Here is a 22,330-nt window from a genome sequence, read left to right as displayed (position 1 = left end):
CCCCCCTTAAATCAGGCTCTGCGTACATGATAAACACATCCAAAATGGTCATTGGTAGAGGAAGCTCTCAATTAATAATTATGAAAGTGCTGAAATTTTGCTGAAATTCAGCGAGATTTAATGAACCATTCAGTAATGTGCCAGCAATGTTTTGCTGAAATTTAGCAAATATTTCCTAAGCTTCTGCATGATTTTTTTTTCTGAAAGGCTTAGCAAATTCACCAAAACAAATCTGAGAGCGTTTGGTATCCAATTGGTCATTGGCACTTCGTTGAAGTTTGTTATTCTGGGTAAAGACAAAGAAACTTCCCCTGTCCAGGCTATAAAGCTTCAGTCACGCTGTTGATGTTTTGAATACCGTCAAACGGGGTTACTTGCAACAGCGGTGTAACTTGCAACACGATGACATACATTAAATGTGAACTATTTTTACATAATAATGAAAGCTAGTATGCTCCACCATTTCGGTTATCAAAATTATGTGTACCGAAGATCGTTTTAGTGGAAAAATAATTTTGTTTCTTTGTTTATTGTTTGGCTACACTGTTAAAACGATTTGCTCATTTTATGCCATAAAAACAAGTATGAAAATCGTGCTTTACCTCTCTCCTATAGTAAGTGCGATAAGTCTGATGACCTTTCTTGCAGTTAGGGTATCTAATAGTAAGCTTAGCTAAACGATAAAAGTTTGATAAAGATATTGACTAAGTAATGTAAAAAGTCATTATCATATGCGACGACCACTATGGGGTAACTTGCAACAGTTGAAATTAACAAAACTTTCTATAATTTATTTTCATTTCACGATATTTCAAGTAGAAATAAATAAAATGGATCATTCAATAATTACGTATCATGCTCATTTTCAAATGTCGACTCAAATTTATTTTTATTTGTACGTAACCTTCAAACAAAGATAAGGACTTCCATATTTTGAAATTTTATCATGTTTCACCTCGATTAAAGTTTAATTTAGTTTATGGACGATCTTAAAACAATCACCAACATCCATTCTGAACCTAATAGAGTAAATGTGGAGTTTAGGATTTCTCTGGGAAGGAATCACCCTTCACGTGCAGCACACACAACTTACCCAGGCTGACGTTGGTTCGCAAGTGGCAAGAGTGAACGCGGTTGGGTGACGCCTGGAGTTGTTGCTACGCAAGCAGGGATGCTAACATTGTCTGCTTGACAGTTCGCATCACATTCAAATGCGCTATATCGCCTGCTGTGATCATTCTCTTTATCACAGCTTTATTTAGTACATCTTATATCTCACATCCTTCTTCTACTCTAAAGAAGTTTTACACATGTTTAACATAAAATTGAATTTCCGTATCTCAATTTGGAGTATTAACTTACAACCATTCAACATAATTAACTGTTATATTACATCCTCACACACGTTGCAGCTGCTGCCATGGCTGCCGAATACAGTTTTCATTGTGAGGTACCATTCTGACTATGCTGCTGTCACTTTGTTTTCCAAAAAGATCGAACATTTTAGTACTTAATTGTAGGAATGATGTTTTCCGACGAGCAATTGTAGCTTGCACAGTGACGTCATCATTATCTCTCTCTCTCTTTTTTCCTCTCGTTCGGGGTCGCTCGATACAGCCGTCCTTGCTCTTAAAATAGTTTCGAGGGCAATGCTTAAAAATCATATGTGATTTTGTTGAAGTTTTGTTTGTAAATATTTAAGAAAATTACCGCTTTGGTACTGGGTGGTTCTGAAAAAAAAATCTTGCTCTTTGAGTCTTTATTCAATCTTATACCCGAATTTATCCCATTGCTCCGTCGTTTAAATTCGAGATGTCTGATAAAATACATTATATATAATCTATAGATCTATCTATAGATGAAGAGAATAAAGCATTGTCATTCATTGAAACACTAGCCACAGAAAACAAACTGCATCAACATAATCCTTCTTTTGGCTAGCCGACATTGACGACACATTTTGATAAACGGCACGAATCAAAACTACGGGATTTTTCTAATATTTTTTTTTTCGTACATTGCTAAGATTTATCGGCCACGACAAACAACGCGATGTAAGCTTCAGATCCGACATTTGCACGAAAGAAAACAACGCCATCTTGCTAACCAAGCTTTTCGTCAGCGGACATTGCCAGGACTGTCCCTCCACGGCAAGCAACACGCTGTAAGGTTCCGATCCGACATTTGCGCGAAGCAAAACAACGGGATCTTTCTACCCTAGCTTTTCGTCAACGGACATTGCCGGGATTCTTCCTCCACGACAAACAACATGCTGTAAGCTTCCGATCCGACATTTGCACGATGCAAAACAACAGGATCTTTCTAACCTAGCTTTTCCTCAGCGGACATTGTCGGGATTCTCCCTCCACGGCAAACAATATGCTGTAAGCTTCCGATCCGACATTTGCATGATGCAAAACAACAGGATCTTTCTAACCTAGCTTTTCGTCCGCGGACATTGTCGGGATTCTCCCTCCACGGCAAACAACATGCTGTAAGCTTCCGATCCGACATTTGCACGATGCAAAACAACAGGATCTTTCTAACCTTGCTTTTCGGCAGCGGACATTGCCGGAGGTTTTCCCCCACGGCAAACAACACGCTGTAAGCATTCGATCCGACATTTGCACAATGCAAAACAACAGGATCTTTCTAACCTTGCTTTTCGGCAGCGGACATTGCCGGAGGTTTTCCCCCACGGCAAACAACACGCTGTAAGCACAAAATAACATAATCACTATAGCTTTTCCTTACCAGTTACTGCTGCTGGTTTATTTTTCTTGTGTTTTATTTCTTCCTCCATAATTGTCCAAGCACAAAAAATCATCCGGAAGCATGCACCATCCGGAGCCCACGATGAATATCACGCCACATTTTTCACTTTTTTTGTGCTGTAGTAATTTTCTCACTTTCGCATGCAATTTGAAGAGTGATTCCTCCCAGCAAAATAATAAATTGGTTCGATTTTTTTTTCGCAATTCAACGAAAAACTGGCAGGAATTCGCCAATGTGGAGTTTAGGATTTCTCTGGGAAGGAATCACCCTTCACGTGCAGCACACACAACTTACCCAGGCTGACGTTGGTTCGCAAGTGGCAAGAGTGAACGCGGTTGGGTGACGCCTGGAGTTGTTGCTACGCAAGCAGGGATGCTAACATTGTCTGCTTGACAGTTCGCATCACATTCAAATGCGCTATATCGCCTGCTGTGATCATTCTCTTTATCACAGCTTTATTTAGTACATCTTATATCTCACAGTAAATTATTGCACTAGAATGCCCAAATTTAATATTTAGAAAGTTGAATGAGTGTTTAAATCATGTTATTTTAGTTAAGTAGCCATACACTACTTCGAACTGAAAATTACCTAAAGATGAATAACTTAACCTTTTCAGCAAATTACATTAAGCATTGTTGACATATTGTAACTAGTACTGAGTCATGAGCTCTACATATATTTAATATTTGTGAGCCGTAAAACCTGGTGTGAAACCATATATCCTCGCTTATAATAACTATCAACCCTTTAATTAAAAAATCATATTTTAGTTGGTTAGTGTATATCTTTTCAAAGCATTTTCCACGCTTTACATCAAAAACTTATAATATGAACAAGAACTAGAATGTAAGAGCAGCTTAATGGTCATGTCATGTGTTGCAAGTTACCCCACAGATGGGGTAACTTGCAACAAGCATGTATTTTGCACCTCCTGATTAGGTGGCAACGTATTCTGGTAAATCAATTGCTGCATAGTATTCTACTCGTGGTAATTAGTGTACACGATGCTTTACAGTATGTTTCATATGTTTAGATTTTCAATGATATTGCTTCAAAGCCGAAAAGTGTTGCAAGTTACCCCATTTGACGGTATTTCATATATGAAGCACGTAGAGTAATGTGGGGCAATCAAGACAATAATATCGTTTTTCCTCGTTATACGAGTTTCTATCATGTTCACTTCAAAACGTAGTACAGGCGTACCTCGATAATACGTACCTTCGATAGTGCGTACCCTCGATAGTACGTACATTTTGCCTCGATAGTACGTACACCAAAATTTAGATAAATTTTAATCTACAAAAATGAGTTTGAATCATTAGTAGACGTATAGCAGAGACTCCGATACTGTGAATTTGTGTTGTGCAGACTCCTATAACACGGATTTTCATTGAACAGTTTTAAAATGTAGCGAAATGAAAGGCATGGACGAATAGGTTTGATGTAGTGATTGCAGTATTCTTCGTTTTACAGAGATATTTTCTGCCAGTCATAATATCTGGCATCATCATTCTGGCGTTACATCCCAAATGGGGATGCCTGCTTCTCAGCTTAGTGGTCTATGAGCACTTGCACAGGTATTAACTAAACGCTTTGTTTACTAATATAACGTTGTAATGAAATAAAAAGGCACATGATGGTTCTATTTTGTGCAGTAATAAAAAAAACTAAATTACTTGGCGAAGAATGTTCTCCAAAACATGAATGAAACCCATCAAGTTACTTATTCAAACCATAGTTTTCAGTTCACTTACTTGTTATTTTTTTTCGTTTTCCAACACTTAACATTTTTTTGCGATACGTATAAAATATTTGACAGTTTTCCATGAGTTTGAAAATTTAAACAACTTTGAGTACCGTAGGGCACTGCAAGCCACGGTTGCTAAGGAAAATGTTCTTAGTTTTTGACGTTTCGTGGCTTTGTTGTTTACGATTCGGACTTTTAAAAAATCGTCAGCTTATCATGAGTGATCCCAAGCAACCAAAGGTTCGGATAAAATAGCATGTTTGGGCTTAATCAGCTATTCGAAGGAAGATGAAAAGCATTTTATTCAGCTCACTTTTTAAGTAATTAACCGAACTTGAGTTCACAAAAAGTACACTTGTGTCGCTGAAAGGAACGCTATTCAGCTTGAAAAAAAACTTCGAAAAAATGAAAAAATGTGTTTAGTCCTCAAAAGTAATTTATTATTAAGAAACATTAGTTCATGTGGAATCCAAATTATCTAATACCTTGAAATAATTTTTGATGTTTTTTACTTACTGAGATTTGAACTCGGGTTCTCCTCGTTGAAAGTCGGTGCCTAACCACTAGGCCGTCCCTTATTTTGCAAAATTTAGAAATGTTATAAGTTCGTTAGTGGAAAATGATCGTTTTAGCTAAAAAATGATCGTGTCAAAATTTGAAATCCGTATCTCAAGGCTAAGTGGTCCCTCAAGGGGCCTAAAGTTGTCAAAAATTGTATGGGACCAAAAAAACATGATTTTTTTTTCGACAAAACAAATACGCTATTCCACTAAAACCGGTGATTTTAGGCCCCTAAAGGACCAAAAATGTGCTTAGATTTGCGATATCTCTACTCGTTTCCAAGATATTGTCAAAAAACCACTGAAAAATCAGCATTTTTGACAATTTTTTTCGATTCCGAAGGAAACTTATCCTATTTTGTTCAATTACTCAAAAACGAGTAGAGATAAGCACTTTTTTGGCCCTTTAGGGTCCTAAAATCACCGGTTTTAGTAGAATAGCTTTTTTTTTCGTCGAAAAAAAATTCATGTTTTTTGGTCCCATACAATTTTTAACAACCTTAGGCCCCTTGAGGGACCACTTAGCCTTGAGATACGGACTTCAAATTTTGACACGATCATTTTTTAGCTAAAACGATCATTTTCCACTAACGAACTTTTAACATTTCCAATTTTTGCAAAATAAGGGACGGCCTACTAACCACTACTCCATGTATGTGTTGATAGGCACTGTGGTATTTTACTCAATGTGCTGATCTCATATAGTAGAGCTCAATCAGGTTCGCGTGTGAACTTTCCCTGAACTTGGAATACTTTTTGAAGTCGAAAGTTCGAAAGAAGTTCACGTGGAACTTTTTGTGAACTTATATAGTTTGACATTTTCAGTTTGTTGTGGTTCGCAGTGCAAACCAATAAATTAGGGCCAGTGTATCGACTTCAAGAAAAGATTATAAGTTTTCAGCTTGGTTTCCAGTGACTACGATTGCGTCGATTACCGGTGCGCTGCAGCGACAAGTGAGACGGGTGTGAAAACATCCAGCAATGCTGGAAAATTTTTGTGCGCAACCAAAAAACACCCGGCAGCATCCTGGGGGGAACAGTTGTCCGCTGCGGGGCAGCCTTTGAGCCACACAATACGGATCCTTTGCGTTGATTACAAGTAAGTACGTTGAAATATTATAGTGGAACAAAGTGTACTTGTGAAATTAACACAAGCTGTGGCTGCTGGGCTCGATTTCCGAGTGATTTAATTGAATGAGAACTTCTCCCCGGCCCCGCTGTCGCCGAAGTTCAAGTGAAGTTCACTTTTGGTATGGTTAATATTTATCCGAACTTTGAGAAGTAAGTTCAAAACAAGTTTGAAACAAGTACGGAACGGATGATTTCAAGTTGTTGGAATATGTCCAAATGAACTATATTTGAATTTTAAAGGCACGCAAAAGTTCAACATGAGTTCGGTTAATATTTGATTGAACTCTGTTTTAAAGCTCAACATAAGTTCTTTTTGAACCTTTTTTGGACTTTAATGTCGTTTTGAAAAGAAGTCAAAAGCTTGTACATGTACTTCCAAGTTCATAAACAATACAAGAGTAACTTTTTGGAGAATTAAGTTCAACGAAACCGGAATCGAACCGAACTTGAACTTCTGAGTTCGTTCTTCAAGTGGAATCCGAACTTTTGGTTGCTTGGGATTGGATTTATTTCAAAATGTGGGGTATGCGTGCGTGTGCTGTTCTATAACTTGATGGTGGCATGGTGGGTCACTTCATGAAGTTCCTTCTGGGATTCCACAAGAATTCCATCCGGGACTCCCCTCGTGGTTTGTCCACAAATTTGTTCCAGAGCTTTCTTCTGGGATTCCGTAAGCTCGTAATGAAATTCTTCCGGAAGTTTGTTTAGGATTCCTTAAGAAATTCCCTCTGGGGTTTTCCATGAGTTTTTTTTCTATGATTCCTTAAGAGGTTCTGTCTGGGATTCCGTCAAAAGCTGTTGCCAGAATTGTTCCAGGAAGTTCCCCGAGATTCTTCCAAAGATTCCTGGATTCTGTAGAAATTAATTCCGAGATTCCTTCAGCATTATTCCTTCTAGAATTACCTTAGTAATTTTTCCTGAAACTCTTCCAGGTATTCCTTCCGTTGTTGCTCCACACACTTATTCTAGAATCCCTCTAGGATTTATGTGATTCTTCAGGGAGCTATATCTAAGATGCCTTTTTCCTGTGTTTATTCAAGAAAATCCTACAGGCAAGCCCGTGCACAACGGGGTGGGTGGTTTTGGGTGTTTAACCCCCCCCCCCCCCAAACCGACGCTCCATACACTAGGCGCCCCTCCGCCTTTTGCAGTAATTGGGGAAAACCCCTCCCTTGGCACCACTTCTGTACACGGGCATGCCTACAGGAACTACATGAGGAATTTCATAAACAGAATACTCCAAAAAAATCATAATAAACTTCAGGAGGATTTCCATTACAAACATCTGAAAGAATTCCAGAAGGGTCTGCAGGAATTCCTGACGGAGCTCTTGGTAGAAACCAGTCGATTCCTCAAGAAAGTTCTTGTCAGGGATCTTGTAGGATTTCAGGAAGGGTTTCAAAAGGAATTCCTGAAGAATTCACAGAAGATACTCCGGGAAGAATGTCGTATGAAATTCCAGGAATAAATCCTCACGGATTGTTGCAAGGAGTTTTTATAGGTATCTCGGTAAGAATTTCTGATACAATTTCCGAAAGAACTCCTAGAGAAATTCTGAGTGAAGTTGCTAGAATTTACAGAAAAACCATCTGGAAGCCACAAAAAATAAATCCAGAGACATCCTAAAAGAAACTATTCGGAGAATCTCGGATGAAATTTCTGGAGGATTCCAATTCAATTGTTTCTGGGTGAACTCGAATTGTGAGATTCTGGGAAAGACATTTCACTTTCTCGCTTGCTTTAGTGATTTCTTCAAGTTTCAAGTTTCTTTCAGTTCCAAAATTTCTCTAGATGTTGGTTCCGAGATTTCTGGGGTTCCTTAGGGATTCTTTCAGGAGTATCTTCTACGATTCCTAATGAGATTCCAGGGTCTCTATCAGATATTTCTCCAGAGATTTTATTCCGAAACTTTACCAAGAATTTCTTCTGTAACACTTTCGAGACTTCCACGATTTCTGCAGGAATTTCTTCCTGAATACCTCCAGGAATTTCGTTCCGAGATTTCTCCATGAATTCATTCCAAGATTGGGCGTTGGGCAAGATGCGACAACGTGTGATCGGGTGGCAGCCGATAAACGCAAGGATGTGCATGTTGAGAGTTAAGGGCCGTTTCTTCAACTACAGCATCATTAACGTCCACTGCCCACACGAAGGGAGACCTGATGACGAGAAAGAAGCATTCTACGCGCAGTTAGAGCAAACATACGATGGTTGCTCGCCGCGTGACGTGAAAATCGTTGTCGGCGACATGAACGCGCAGGTAGGAAGGGAGGAAATGTACAGACCGGTAATCGGGCAAAACAGCTTGCACGCCGCATCGAATGATAACGGCCAGCGATGCGTAAACTTTGCAGCCTCCCGTGGTATGGTAGTCCGAAGCACCTTCTTCCCCCGCAAAGATATCCACAAAGCCACCTGGAGATCCGCACATACCGCAGTGCGAATATAGATTCGGATAACTATGTACTTAGTCGCTGTATGCATGCGCTCAAAACTTTCGACAGTTATCACCACGCGTCGAAGTCGAACGCCGCGGGTCAACATCGAGCAGCTGCGTAACGTAGAAGTGGCTCAAGACTACGCGCAGCAGTTAGCAGTGGCCCTACCAACGGAAGAGCAGTTTGGTGCAGCTACACTTGAAGATGGCTGGAGGGACATCCGATCCGCCATAGGTAGTACCTCGGCTACAGCACTAGGCTTCGCGACTCCGAATCACAAAAACGACTGGTACGACGGCGAATGTGAACAGTTGAAAAACGAGAAGAATGCAGCATGGGCGAGAATGCTGCAACACCGTACGAGAGCGAATGAGGCACGTTACAAACAGGCGCGGAACAGGCAGAACTCAGTCTTCCGGATGAAGAAGCGCCAGCAGGAAGAACGAGATCGTGAAGCGATGGAAGAGCTGTAACGCGCTAAGGACACACGAAAGTTCTACGAGAAGCTGAACCGCTCGCGCAGAGGCTTTGTGCCACACGCTATGTCTGAACCAGCAGATTATAAAAATTGAATGTACATCGGATTTTTTTCCGCAGAACATCAGTATTCAACCTATATTTTCATTTGCAGAAGGTTTAAAAATATTCTATCGGTGAAAATTTTTCCATACATTTTGTATGGGAGAGAAATTGGCCGAAAACGAGAGTTTCATGCAAATTTGTATGAAAAACAGCTAAAAAGATGAAAAAATCAAAATTTCCCCGATGAAATATTTTAAAAGTTTCTGCATATGATAATATTGCATGAATTCTGATATTCTGTGGAAAGAAACCCGATGTACATTCAATTTTTATAATCTGCTGGTTCAGACATAGCGTGTGCCACAAGCCGACATGTGCCGAGATAATCACGGGAATATTCACAAGAGCGAGCGTGAGGTGGTCGAGAGGTGGCGGCTGCATTACGATGAGCACCTCAATGGCGACGTTGAAAGTACCGGAGGTGGCGTGGTAACAGATCTTGGAGTATGTGCACAGGACGAAAGACTTCCGGCCCCTGACCTCCAAGAGATTGAGGAGGAGGTTGGCCGGTTGAAAAACAACAAAGCCGCTGGACCAGATCAAGTACCAAGCGAGCTTCTAAAATACGGTGGAGAAGCACTGGTGAGAGCACTACACTGGGTCATTACCAAGATTTGGGAGGAGGAAATATTACCGGAGGAATGGATGGAAGGTATCGTATGCCCCATCTACAAAAAGGGCGACAAGTTGGATTGCGGGAACTATCGCGCGATCACACTACTGAGTGCTGCCTACAAGATACTCTCTCAAATTTTATGCCGCCGTCTATCACCGATTGCAAGAGAGTTCGTGGGGCAATATCAGGCTGGATTTATGGGTGAACGCGCTACAACGGACCAGATGTTCGCCATCCGCCAGGTGTTGCAGAAATGCCGCGAATACAACGTGCCCACACATTACTTGTTCATCGATTTCAAATCGGCGTATGATACAATCGATCGAGAACAGCTATGGCAGATTATGCACGAATACGGATTCCCGGATAAACTGATACGATTGATCAAGGCGACGATGGATCGAGTGATGTGCGTAGTTCTAGTATCAGGGACACTCTCGAGTCCCTTCGAATCTCGCAGAGGGTTACAGCAAGGTGATGGACTTTCGTGCTTGCTGTTCAACATTACGTTAGAATGTGTAATAAGGAGAGCGGGGATAAACACGAGTGGGACGATTTTCACGAAGTCCGTTCAGCTGCTTGGTTTCGCTGATGATATTGATATTATTGCTCGTAAATTTGAGACGATGGCGGAAACGTACATCCGACTAAAGAGTGAAGCCACGCGAATCGAATTAGTCATTAATGTGTCACAGACAAAGTGGCAAATGGCTCACCGAGCCCGCCACCCCGAATTCATATCGACGGTGATGAAATCGAGGCGGTTGAATAATTCATGTACTTGGGCTTGGGCTCACTAGTGATCGTCGACAACGACACCAGCAGAGAAATTCAGAGGCGCATTGTGGCAGAACTCTTTGGACTCTGCAGAACTCTACGATCGAAAAAAGTTCGCCGTATGTAACACGAAGTTAACTATCTACAAACCGGTCGTCCTCTATGGGCACGAAACGTGGACCCTATGTGCAGAGGACCAACGCGCCCTTGGAGTTTTCGAACGGAAGGTGTTGCGTACCATCTACGGCGGAGTGCAGATGGAAGACGGAACTTGGAGAAGGCGAATGAACCACGAGCTGCATCAGCTGCTGAAAGAACTAGCCATACCGCGAAAATCGGGAGGCTACGGTGGACGGGTCACGTCATCAAGATGTCGGTTAGCCACCCGACTAAAACGGTTCTCGAGAGTCATCCGACCGGTACAAGAAGACGTGGAGCGCAGCGAGCTAGGTGGTCGACCCAGTGGAGGACGATCTGCGGACCCTACGTAGAATGCGGAACTGGAGACAAACAGCCATGGACCGAGTGGAATGGAGGCGGCTACTATGTACAGCAGAGGCCACCCCGGCCTTAGCCTGACCGGTAAGGTAAGTATTAACGGAGTGCAAATTCCAAAAAAGCTACCGATCGATAGAGCTTGTGATGAAAACAGAACAATACATAGGCAGTCGAGTGTCTGAAACTTTTGCCAGTCTTGGTAAGGTAGTATGAACTACCAAAACATCCGATCTGTTTAAAAGCACAGGTCGAACGGCAGCAGTCTCACGCATTCGATGTATTCGTTCAATACATGGCCTATTTGCCTAATGTCACCTTCTATAAATGTTCATACTTGTACGCAACCTAGCGAATATTATCATATCTATCATTTCTTTATCCACTTTGATCTCTACTCCCTTACAATCTGAGTAAAAAAAGACCGATGTATCCATAAAATGATTAAGTTTCAAAATTCGTTTGGTGAATAAATGAAACGTTATCTTCTAAATCATTAAAAGTTAAATATTGAGGAAGTTTCGGATTGTTGTTGACTTTAAAAATTTGTTAATGAGGATTTTTATAATTTTCTTTTTATTTTTTAAAGATTGGTCGTACCTTACTATATAATAATTTGTACAATAAGAAACAATAATTTGCAATATTCCTCTCCACAAATCAGCACAGCTGATTATTTCCTATCCTATTCTACAAACGGTATGAGCACCTTCTTCATAGAACAATTGTTGATTATTTCAATTAGGTACCGTTTCTGTTGGTCCTTGGCGGAACCACAAAGTGTACGAAACATGAGAGAGGCAAGAATTTACATGATTTGTTCGTTCATGGGAGGTGAAACGATGATGTACCAAGATTATCGTACATAGAAAAAAGTGCAGGTAAAGCTTAACGGACACAGTGTGAAATATTTGACTGGGAATGAGAGGGCAGCGGGTTTGATTCCATTGAAAACACACGTCTTTTACCCCTTCGAATTAAGTCAAATTTTAGACACTGCGCACTTGTAACTTGATAGCTTGCGAATGTAGTAGACTGAAATCATATCACATCTTCCGTTCACGCCGTTCGAGGAAGCACATTTCAGTCGATGATAAAGTTATGCAGAGGGACATTGTCCATCAGCTGGTTCGAGATGCCGGCGAATTCGGCAGACAGTTTCTTCTGCAGTTGTGGCTGCAGTGCTTTCAACACTTCACCTCCGTTCTCCTTCAGGAACAGGTTGGTGGCTTCCGCTGGAAGAAATAGGAAAAGTTGGGTGTTAGAAAATATTAAGGATAAAATCTTTAATAAGGAATATTACTCAGAATTCGGTTGTTGTTGAAGATCTTGGAAACGCTTAGTCGTGGCTTTTTGATTGACAGAATCAGATCAAGAGAATCTATATGCATATGGGAGCCGCTTGGTTTCTCGTTGAAAGACACACGACCACGCACGTCGGCGATAACGCCATCTGAAAATGAAAACGTTAGTTAGATCAATGAAACATGCGTTAAAGATTCATATCAGTTGAGCCCCTACCGAATACGGCATCGAAATCACCGGCACCGCTGGCTGGAATGATGATCAGCACTCCACTGGAGGTGTATTTAGCGTGTATCAGCAGCTTCGGGATGGTCAGTCTGGCCTCGAAGGGCTTGTTTCCTTCGCTTAGCCTAAAATAGATGTGAATTGGGTTAGACAATTGAAGTAGGTTAAGATCTAGGGATTCCTCTCACTTGATGGTCTTGACGGTGAAGTTGCTAGCACCAAACACTTGCATGTTCTTCAGATTGATCCTGTAGCCCTGTGGTCCTCCGGTCAGTTGCAGCGATAGCTGGTCCATAACGAATGGTTCCACCGATGGCATCTGTAAGAGTGAGGAAATTCAAATATTTGATTAAAATGAGGCTTTCTTAATTGACTTTTTGTTTAAAAAGCATGGAGGTTTGCCTGTATTATTCTAGTGGCTTCTAAATTTTGATTCTTATGCAGAAGGTCCTGGGTTCAATCATTGACCCGTTTCTTTTCCCCTTACTTCCCCTTACTTTGTATTTTAATATGTTTTGTTGATTGTAGCGCCGCCACAGTATCTCTTTCACTCTCTTCTTAGCGTGACGTCCTCTCTTGGACAAAGTCTGGTTCTCCGCTTCGTGTTCTATAAGCTTTTCTCCAGTTATTAACTGATAGCTTCCTCTGCCAATGACCATTTTGCATGTTATATCGGTGTGACAGGCACAAAGGTACCCTATGCCCAAGGAAATTTCCTTCACGAAAAGTTCCTGAACAAATCGAACCCGTCATCCTCAGCATGGTAATGCTGAATACCCACGATTTTACAGCTGTGGGTATAGGGACCTGCTGCACTTAAATGTCTGTTCTGAGTATTCGGAATAATCAAAACAAAATCTACCACCTTACGCTGGCATCCGCGCACCAAACTTGAACCAAAGAATAGATAAATATAAAAAAAACATGGCACCTTAGTCCTTTTTCTATGCTGACGACAAGCGACAAACCAAGTGGCGCTCTCTAGAGGTAATCACGCTCAAATGTATATGTGCATTTTTGTAGATGTAGTTGTAAAACTGCAAGGAAAACATTTGCACTCTCACCCCGGACGATAGTTTTATCATTTTACCAAATTGAATAGTCGAGTCAAGTACAAGACACTGAAGACGACCTTACAGTTGAGGTCGAAATACGTATCTGTCAAAGGATGCAAATTCTTAGTGGAATTCAAAGGAACAGTACTTAACACGATTTTCTTTTTTTTACTTGCTCTTCAAGTGTTTCTTAAGTGACTTAGATGAGAAATTGAAACTTAAACGGTTAAAGCCTGAAAACCGGTTTTTCTTGAATCACCTTAAGCTAATTCAGGAAAACATCTCTAGATCGGTCAATTTCAAAGCTAAAAAAAAACTGTCTTCAGCAAATTTGCTCAAAATTGATAGGTCTACAACTTTTCCAAAGAATGTACCGTAAAATGGGGTGTTAAGAACTCATGGGGTGTTAAGGGATCCATCTTTACATACTACTTTGAAAAATCGCCAAGCCGTATAAAAATTGATTTACTAATTCCAAATTTGCTTCAAATGTGTGTTGGAAATAAAGGCATACTATAAGCATTATCACTTATGAAAATACGTTTTTAACTGGACACTAGACATCAAAAATAAAACGACATTGCTTTTTCTGAATTTCGCTACCATTGAAACATTCATTTGTAAGGTCAGATATATTATTAGGAAAATTATGTGAGTAATCGTAAAGTGGTCTACCACTCATTTCAAACGAAACTAGGGTAAAACATTTGATATTCCTGAGATGGTTTTCGAACACCGACAATTCTTGTGAAAAAAGTCTAGTTTCATAAACTGGTGGGGTGTTAGGGGATGAAATTTCTCATATAACTTTTTTATTTGTATCACGAAGTTTTGAGGCGATTGATTCATTGTATAACAGTAACTATTCTGAATGACGTATAACGGTTTTCATTTTGGGTAATAAGCATCCCAGCAGTTGCTATGGATGATAAATTCAACTAATACGATATAGATCTTTAGAAACAAGTGTTAGATTGATACATTTAATTAGAAAATTAGTCAAATGTTTATACTCAATGCCGCAATGTCCCCTCTTTACAGAAGTTTGTGTTCTTTAGGTGTTTTTTTATGTTTTAGCGAAGGCGTATTCTCAAAATAGATTTTTCATCTCTTTTCTTATTTAAATATTATCAATGATTGGCGCTAAACCGTGTCAGCTTTTTGAAAATGTGGAATATTCTCACTTCTTTCATATATTATGTAAACCAGACTGTCACTAACTCTTGCAAAAGCAAGTATTTATGAAGAAGACTCATGGCTGCCAAAATGTCTCAAATTCTAAAATACGACCTATCAGCAATGCTCCAGAGTAGAAGTATCAGCATGGAATATACAGTTTTTACACCCTGGACCATCTAAAGATGCTTGCATATAAGACATTTAAATATAAATGAGTTTTTAAGTGAACAAAAAACTGTAAATACATGCTCTTAGTTTACAACCTGTTGGTCAGTCTGAACTGTTCAATTTAGTTACTCTAAATAGTAACTGTGAATAATATGTTGGTTGAAAATTGAAGCCACTCAAGTACAATTGACGGTATTTTTTTCAGATTTCGAGGCTTTAACAAAAAAAACTCATATACAAAGGCAGATGACAATGAAATTGTCCCTGCCCTTCAGGAGTACTATAATCTTTTTCGACGATGTTCAAGAAATAGAACAGTTACTGTTTACAATTAATCAATTTTTATATGTCTTTGAAATATAAGAACTTTTACATTCATCCTTTTAAGTTTCTTAACACCCCATTTTCATATTTTCTAAAAAATCTCACAATTTGTTAAATATCTTCAATTTCTCCAAAAAAACCTTCAAATTTTGTAATCTATATGCGTAGTATAAGGTAGCAAGACAATGATCAGACTGCTTTTCCTGTAAGTTTTGAGAAGTAGAACCCATGAATTATTGGAGACGAAACATTTTTCCGTCCCTTAACACCCCATTTTACGGTATATAGCTTTTCTTGCAAATAAAAAAGTTTGGTTTCCAATTTCTTAGAAAATATGGACCACCCTAATTTTCAAATACATTGGAAAGAGGGCCTTATTATGAGGAACAACTATGTAGAAGACCATATTTGTCTAAAAATCAATTTGAAGGCGCTGCATGCATCTTTCCTCGTAAATCGGGTTCGTGGACCATTGTGCATTCTTTAGCAACATCTGAGCTTTATTTCATGCTCAATTAGCGTTTTGCGCGACGAATTTCATAAAACTGTTAAGAATATAATAATTCCACCATAGACTTCTGCCTATCGCCATAAGAACGGCTTCCAGCTAAGTGGACCTAGAGGTTTGAAAAACTACATTGAGAGCTATGGAGTGGACCTGGTGTGATGGTTAGAACACTTGACTATCACGCCGAGGACCTGGGATCGAATCCCACTCCCGACAAACTCCTTCGGAAGGGAAGTAAAGCGTGGGTCCCGAGATGAACTAGCCTAGGGCTAAAAATCTCGTTAATACAGATAAAAAAAAATTGAGAGCTATAATAAGCAGCTACTTTTTTGTTATTAAATGTGGAATAAATTGTATTATGTCGAAGTATACAATTCTGGCTTATGTGAGTTTGTATGTACACTTTTACGAGCTATTTGTACATTTATGCGACTTTATTTCTATACCAATGCGACTTGAACTATCATAATAAGATAAAGTACCAAGTGAAGTCATATAACCATCACAGTACGTTTTTTTTTTATCTTTATTAAAGATACTTTCAGTCCTCGGCTAGTTTGTCTCTTACTTCACAGTACGTGATTAGGGTGCCTGTATTGATTTTTTTTTACGAATATATTTCGTAGAACCAGTGTTCATAAATATAAAGCAACTGGCGTTTAATTTAGGATCTATTCGTACTATCATGCTGAAGTAGTACAAATGGAGTTGTATCATATCATGTACACCGTTTCCAATAAAGTCTCATACAAAATACAAATTTAGAAAATTTAATTTAATTTTATTTTATTTTATTTTATTTGATTCATATTTTAAAAATGAAGGGGGCTACATAATACTGATTAAATAAAGCATACGATGTACAATAACGTTATTTTCTATTAGTTTTTATAAGCCTAGCAGTAAGGACTGTATCGTTAATTATGAGTACACCTTAAAATTGCTGTATTTCAAAATGTTTTATTTATTTTGTAAATTAAATTCAATTACATTGTTCATTGACCATCAGAAAAGCCCATGAGATGATTGTATATTTAATTTTTCTTGGATCTTGCCACCTCTCGCACTTTCTTCTTGGCGTGCTTCATAAGGTTTTGGAAAACCGTTCCGACGATGGTTTTGCATACGTTGACCCAGTTTTTCTTGAATTTTGTGACGTCCTCTGCTCCTCTATCCTTTTTCCGTAGTTTCCCTTTCATCAAAGTTAACTATTTCTCAATGGGCCTTATTTACGGGCAATTTAGAGGATTCATTGCCTTATCCACAAATTGAACATTGTTTACTTCATACCTGTCAAAGGTGTCACGCGCATAGTGGCAGGATGCCAAATCCGGCCAAAGTAATGTAGGGCCTTTGTGATTTCAGATGAGTGGCAGAATATGTTTCTGGAGACATTCCTTCCGGTATATTTCGACGTTCATACCTGGGACGGTGAAGAAAGGTGACGATTTCATACCACAATGACAAATTGCTTGCCTAACCAACACATTTTCCCATTTTTTTTTTTTTCGCAAAAATCGATTTCTCCTAATTCGTAACATCCGTGCCATGCTTAACAGCGAAAATCTGTGCCCCTGGAAGTACCTTGTAGTCCAATTTGACATACGTTTCATCATCCATGAATATGCACATGCAATTTTTGCTCAAAACATCGTCGTACAGCTTCCAAGCCTGAGTTTTCACATAATCCGCCAGAATTTGACTGCGTTTTGGACATTTCTGTTTTGGGTAGGTCTTCGGGGAATTACGCTCCTTGGCGCGTTGAACCATACCAACAGTCGTTTCACACTTTTTTGCGTAATCTCTAATGGATACCTCCTATTTTCCTTCAACGATTTTGCAAGTTTTGCTGTTCAAATTTGACTTGGACGCACCTGTTTTTTGCCGCGTCTGGGTAAGTCTTTCAGTGTGTTATGCATACCGAATCGTTTGATAGCATTTTGGACAACTAAAACCCTAACACATTCAATTTTTGCTAATTTTCTTAGCGATGATCATTTTTCCTTGCAGTGCCTGGTCACAATCGATTTTCGCTTCTGCTCCGTAAACCCTCGCATTGTTCCACTTGAGGAAAAACTTTAACTTTTAATGAAGGTTATCGTTTGTTTACAACGTTAGCAAAACATAGACACAAAGCAGTTAACAAAATGAGGCATATTCTTTTTAATACAGAGCCTCAAAGGTGTACTCATAATTAACGATACAGTCCTTACACTTCCGTTTTCTAAAATCCGTTTGAACCGTTTGAACCAGCACGCAAGAAAAATGTCCGAAATAGAGTCCATATCGTTAAGTTTTGAGTTTTTATCCCAAGTATTGTACCAAATGGATATCATACGGCTAAAACAACACAATTTTAGTGATAATATGGTAAGAATTTTGCAAGTAAACTCAACTTGGACTGATTTCCTTGAAAATAACGGTTATTAAAGATAACTATGAAAGAACGTAAATGTTGGACAAAATTTACCACAATAGGGATACAAGCATGTTTTAGAAGTGAGAATGGTATGAATCAACATCCTTAACCCTTTGAAGCCGGAATTTTCCCAAGCATTATTATGGAGTTTTTTCTACGTTTTTCTGAAACGGTAGAATATTGTGCAGTTTTTTTTTTTCTGGCCATCCTAGGTCATCCAAACTATGCTTGAGTTTAGATTAACTTAGGTAACTTCTTTCATTATACAAAGCTACGATTTGTAATCTATCATGTCCAGTAAGTCTTCTGAAAGTTACAGTTGTTGTTCTTATCAACTAAACTTCATAACAGTAAGGAAGCCCATCCCGAGCAGAGGAAAATACCTTTCAAATACCATGCAAAGAGCAACCTGTGCTCTAATACCAAAAATTAAAATTGCTATGTTATTCTACGAAATTTTATGAGAACATCATAATAACAATTGGAAGTATTTGAGTAGAGTTTGGTATTGATGCGGTATTTGTTTATTTAGCTGTGAAAATTACCGAAAAACAAGTTTTGCTATTTCATCTTAGAGCTATCTAAAGATATTCAATTTATTAGCAAAAAATGTTATTACTATGTCATTCAATACATCTTGAATAACAAAAACTGTGCTATAATTTAAGGTATGCATTCATTATCGAAATAACAGGACTTGTTATTTTCTAGGTGTTCATTACTCTATATTATGGTATTCGTTTTTGTTATTTTGCCTCTTATTACAGCCTAATGAAGGGCATATCGAGGTATAATGGTATTTAGGATTAATACCATGATATGTTATTCAGTTTTTATTCTTTTCTGCTCGGGATAATATTCCAAAGTTATATAACAACGTTTATTGTTCCTTTAACTACTTTAGTAAGTACAGTGGATTATGTAGCACTACTTAAAGTAGTGGCATAAGCTATTAACACAAGTGTAGACCTGAAGCTATGGTCTTCGGAAAACCCGAGCAGAAGAAAATAACAAGTGAATAACATATCGAGGTATTTATCTTAAATACTACCATACCTTGATATGCCCTTCATTAGGTGGTAATAAGAGGCAAAATAACAACAATGAATACCAAAATTTGGTATAAATAACACCTAGAAAATAACAAGTCTTGTTATTTCAATAATGAATGCATACCTAAAACTTCAAATGCTGTTTTTGTTATTCCAAAGTTATTGAATAACAAACTAATAACATCCCTTGTTATTGAATGTTTCATTTGTTCAATGACTTCATGATGTAATAGCAAATCTTGTTCTTCGGTTATTTTCACAGCTAAACCAACAAATACTATATCAATACCAAACTCTGCTCAAATACCTCCAACTGTTATTGTTCTCATAACATTTCGTAGAATAACGCAGCAATAACAATTTTAGGTATTAGAGCACATGTTGCTCTTTGCATGATATTCGTAAGGTATGCCCTTCTGCTCGAGAAGTGTTGTTGATCTGGAACATCTCAAAACTATCTTGAAATGACTCATGATATGCCAGGGGGATTACAGATTACAGTTTAAAGTTCATTGTGGAATACGGTTACTATCAAGAGTTTTGACGACCCTCAATATCCCAAAGGTTCATAATAATATTTAGTAGATTTCAGGTTGGTCCAGTCACCGCGATTGATAATGATACGTAAGTCACTATGTCAGATATAGCTGATATCTCTAAATGATATTTGAGATTTGAAGAGCTTCACGGATCTCATCAGATTATGCTATGCTATTATTTATGGTGAAAACACATAAAGTTTTTCTTGTAGATTTGAAGGATTTCATTATACAACAGTTTGGACGAACCTGAATGTCACAAAGGTTTATAATAAAATAAAGTAGCCATCAGATTGGTCCAGTAACCACAGATAATTATGCAACGTTACTCACTATAGCAGATATGGCTGTTGTTACGAATTTAGACCTGAAGTCCTGAACTCTTAGGTAGTTTGGCTGACCTTGAACATACCTATAGTGTCTATAAATTGTGGGCTTCGTGGCCGTGCGGTTAGCGGCGTCAATCGGCTAGGCGTTTCGTAAGTCTCGGAGTGCGGGTTCGATTCCCGCTCCAGTTGGAGAAAACTTTTCGTCAAACGGAAAATTCTCCATTGGGCCACTGGGTGTTATGTGTGTTGTCCGTTGTCTCGTGTATGTAATGTTTAGTCTGTGCAGCCTCTGGCTGAAGACGGTGTAGTGTCTTTTTATAAATGACATTTGAGATTTCAAGAGCTTCGCGAATCCCAACCGATTATGCAATACTTACAATTTATGGCGAAAACACATAAAGTTTTTCTTGTAGATTTGAAGGACTTCATTATAAAACAGTTTGGACGATCTTGAATGTCCTAAAGGTTCCTAATAAGCTAGTATACTTCCGGTTGCTCCAGTAACTGCGGTTAATTATGCAACGCTACTCAGTATAACAGATATGGCTACTGTTTCGAGTGTAGACCTGAAGTTCTGAACTCCAAGGCAGTTTGGCTGACCTGGAATATCCCTGTTAGTGTCTATAAATGACATTTGAGATGTCAAGAGCTTCCGGACCCCAGTAGGTTATGCAATGCTATTATTTGTGGCGAAAATACATAAAATTATTCTTCACTTAGGACAGTTTGAAACACCTCTAGAATATCCCAGAATATAAAAGCACCTTTTGATATTCTTAACATATTCGTAACGAAGGCTAAATAAATACATATAAACGTGGAGGCGAATGAATTAAAATTAATAAATTTAAAAAAAATACATATAAACGTATGATTCCTGGTGTGAGTGTAGCTGGTCTGAGATACTGGATAGCATCTACAGGCGGTCAATCAATTTCCATTTTTAAATGAATCCCAAACAATCATTAAAGACGTGGTCCATGAAAATTACGAATGTATAACGTCTGCTTATCTGTGGAACAAATATCATAAAACCAAAAACTTAAGGATTTACAATACAATTGATAATAAAACACTAATAAAATGAGAACTGAACTTTCACCAGCAAAGAAAAATGCATTGAAAATGCAATAACAACGCCTAAGTATAATTTACTTCTACCTACCTGCGTCTCACAAAACAAGTCTCATATTTGAAAGTTAACAACTTGGATACTGCTATTAATATCAGGTTATCAGAAATTAAGAGCCAGAACGAGGAACTGTGTCCCGTGAAGACTACATTACGTAATAAGCTCAAACCTGAAGACTTTCAATTCCTTGCAGAGTGGGATGATGGACTAACAGAATATATTGATAATAAACATTTATTGCTTTCTGGTTGGTTGCGATTTCATATCATAAAATTGATCACGAAAATCCACGAAACAACCATCCGATGACAGGATAATTTTCAGCATGGTTCAACCACGCAGCAAGCATCAACCCACTGAGCCATCGCATACTTACGTACTTCCACAACAATTGATATTTGTGAACTTGGTACTAGTTTCTTGCTCTTTCTCTGCTATCTGCGATAACCTCTTCATCAGTCTTCATCAGTGTACCCGTACTCGCTACTACAAGGTCACGGTCACGTCGCGCATCCCATCGAGCCAACAATCGGAACTCGTTCAACGTTCAGTGGTTCAAGATTGAAACCACTTTTCAACTCTCCGAGGCTCTTCTTCTGACAAGGTTATCGGTCAAGCCCTACCTAGCTAGTTGAGGTGCTTGAACGTGGAAATGCAGTTTTATTTCTGGTGTCTGACCGGTTGCTGCTGGCACAGCCAATGTGCGTGGAGCACGCAGTCTTGCTCAGACTTGAACTCCCGGGTGAAGGAGAGTAACAAATTAGTAATACAATTTGTACGATAGTTGTTTTGGTGTCCGGCCATTTGGCCGAACGCCGTTTGGCCGAATGCCGTTTGGCCGAACGCCATTTGGCCGAATGCCATCTGGCCGAATGGTCGTTTGGCCGAATGCCGTTTGGCCGAATTATGTTCAAAAGAATTCAGAGGAAGTTTTTTGCATTCCAACTACCAATATGATCATCAGAAATATT

At 38.9% G+C, this 22,330-nt stretch overlaps 2 protein-coding genes across 2 annotated transcripts in view; both read right to left on the bottom strand.

The window, feature by feature from the left end:
- The window catches only part of LOC115254164 (soluble guanylate cyclase 88E), a 538,233-nt gene that overhangs the window by 51,373 nt on the left and 464,530 nt on the right, over window positions 1-22,330 (bottom strand). The window lies entirely within an intron of this gene.
- The window catches only part of LOC109400205 (uncharacterized), a 52,501-nt gene continuing 41,848 nt past the window's right edge, over window positions 11,678-22,330 (bottom strand). The window contains exons 3-6 of the mRNA XM_019672686.3: window positions 12,843-12,973; window positions 12,646-12,779; window positions 12,428-12,577; window positions 11,678-12,359 (exon numbers count right to left, since the gene is read on the bottom strand). Of these exons, the coding sequence (XP_019528231.2) occupies window positions 12,208-12,359; window positions 12,428-12,577; window positions 12,646-12,779; window positions 12,843-12,973 (567 nt within the window). The 3' untranslated portion in view covers window positions 11,678-12,207. The remainder of the gene's footprint in view (window positions 12,360-12,427; window positions 12,578-12,645; window positions 12,780-12,842; window positions 12,974-22,330) is intronic.

The sequence above is a fragment of the Aedes albopictus genome, chromosome 3 (assembly GCF_035046485.1).
Source record: "Aedes albopictus strain Foshan chromosome 3, AalbF5, whole genome shotgun sequence".
In the NCBI taxonomy this organism is placed as follows: Eukaryota; Metazoa; Arthropoda; class Insecta; order Diptera; family Culicidae; genus Aedes; species Aedes albopictus.
The sequence above is the reverse complement of the archived record's forward strand: the minus strand, read 5'-3'. Positions and strand labels throughout refer to the sequence as shown.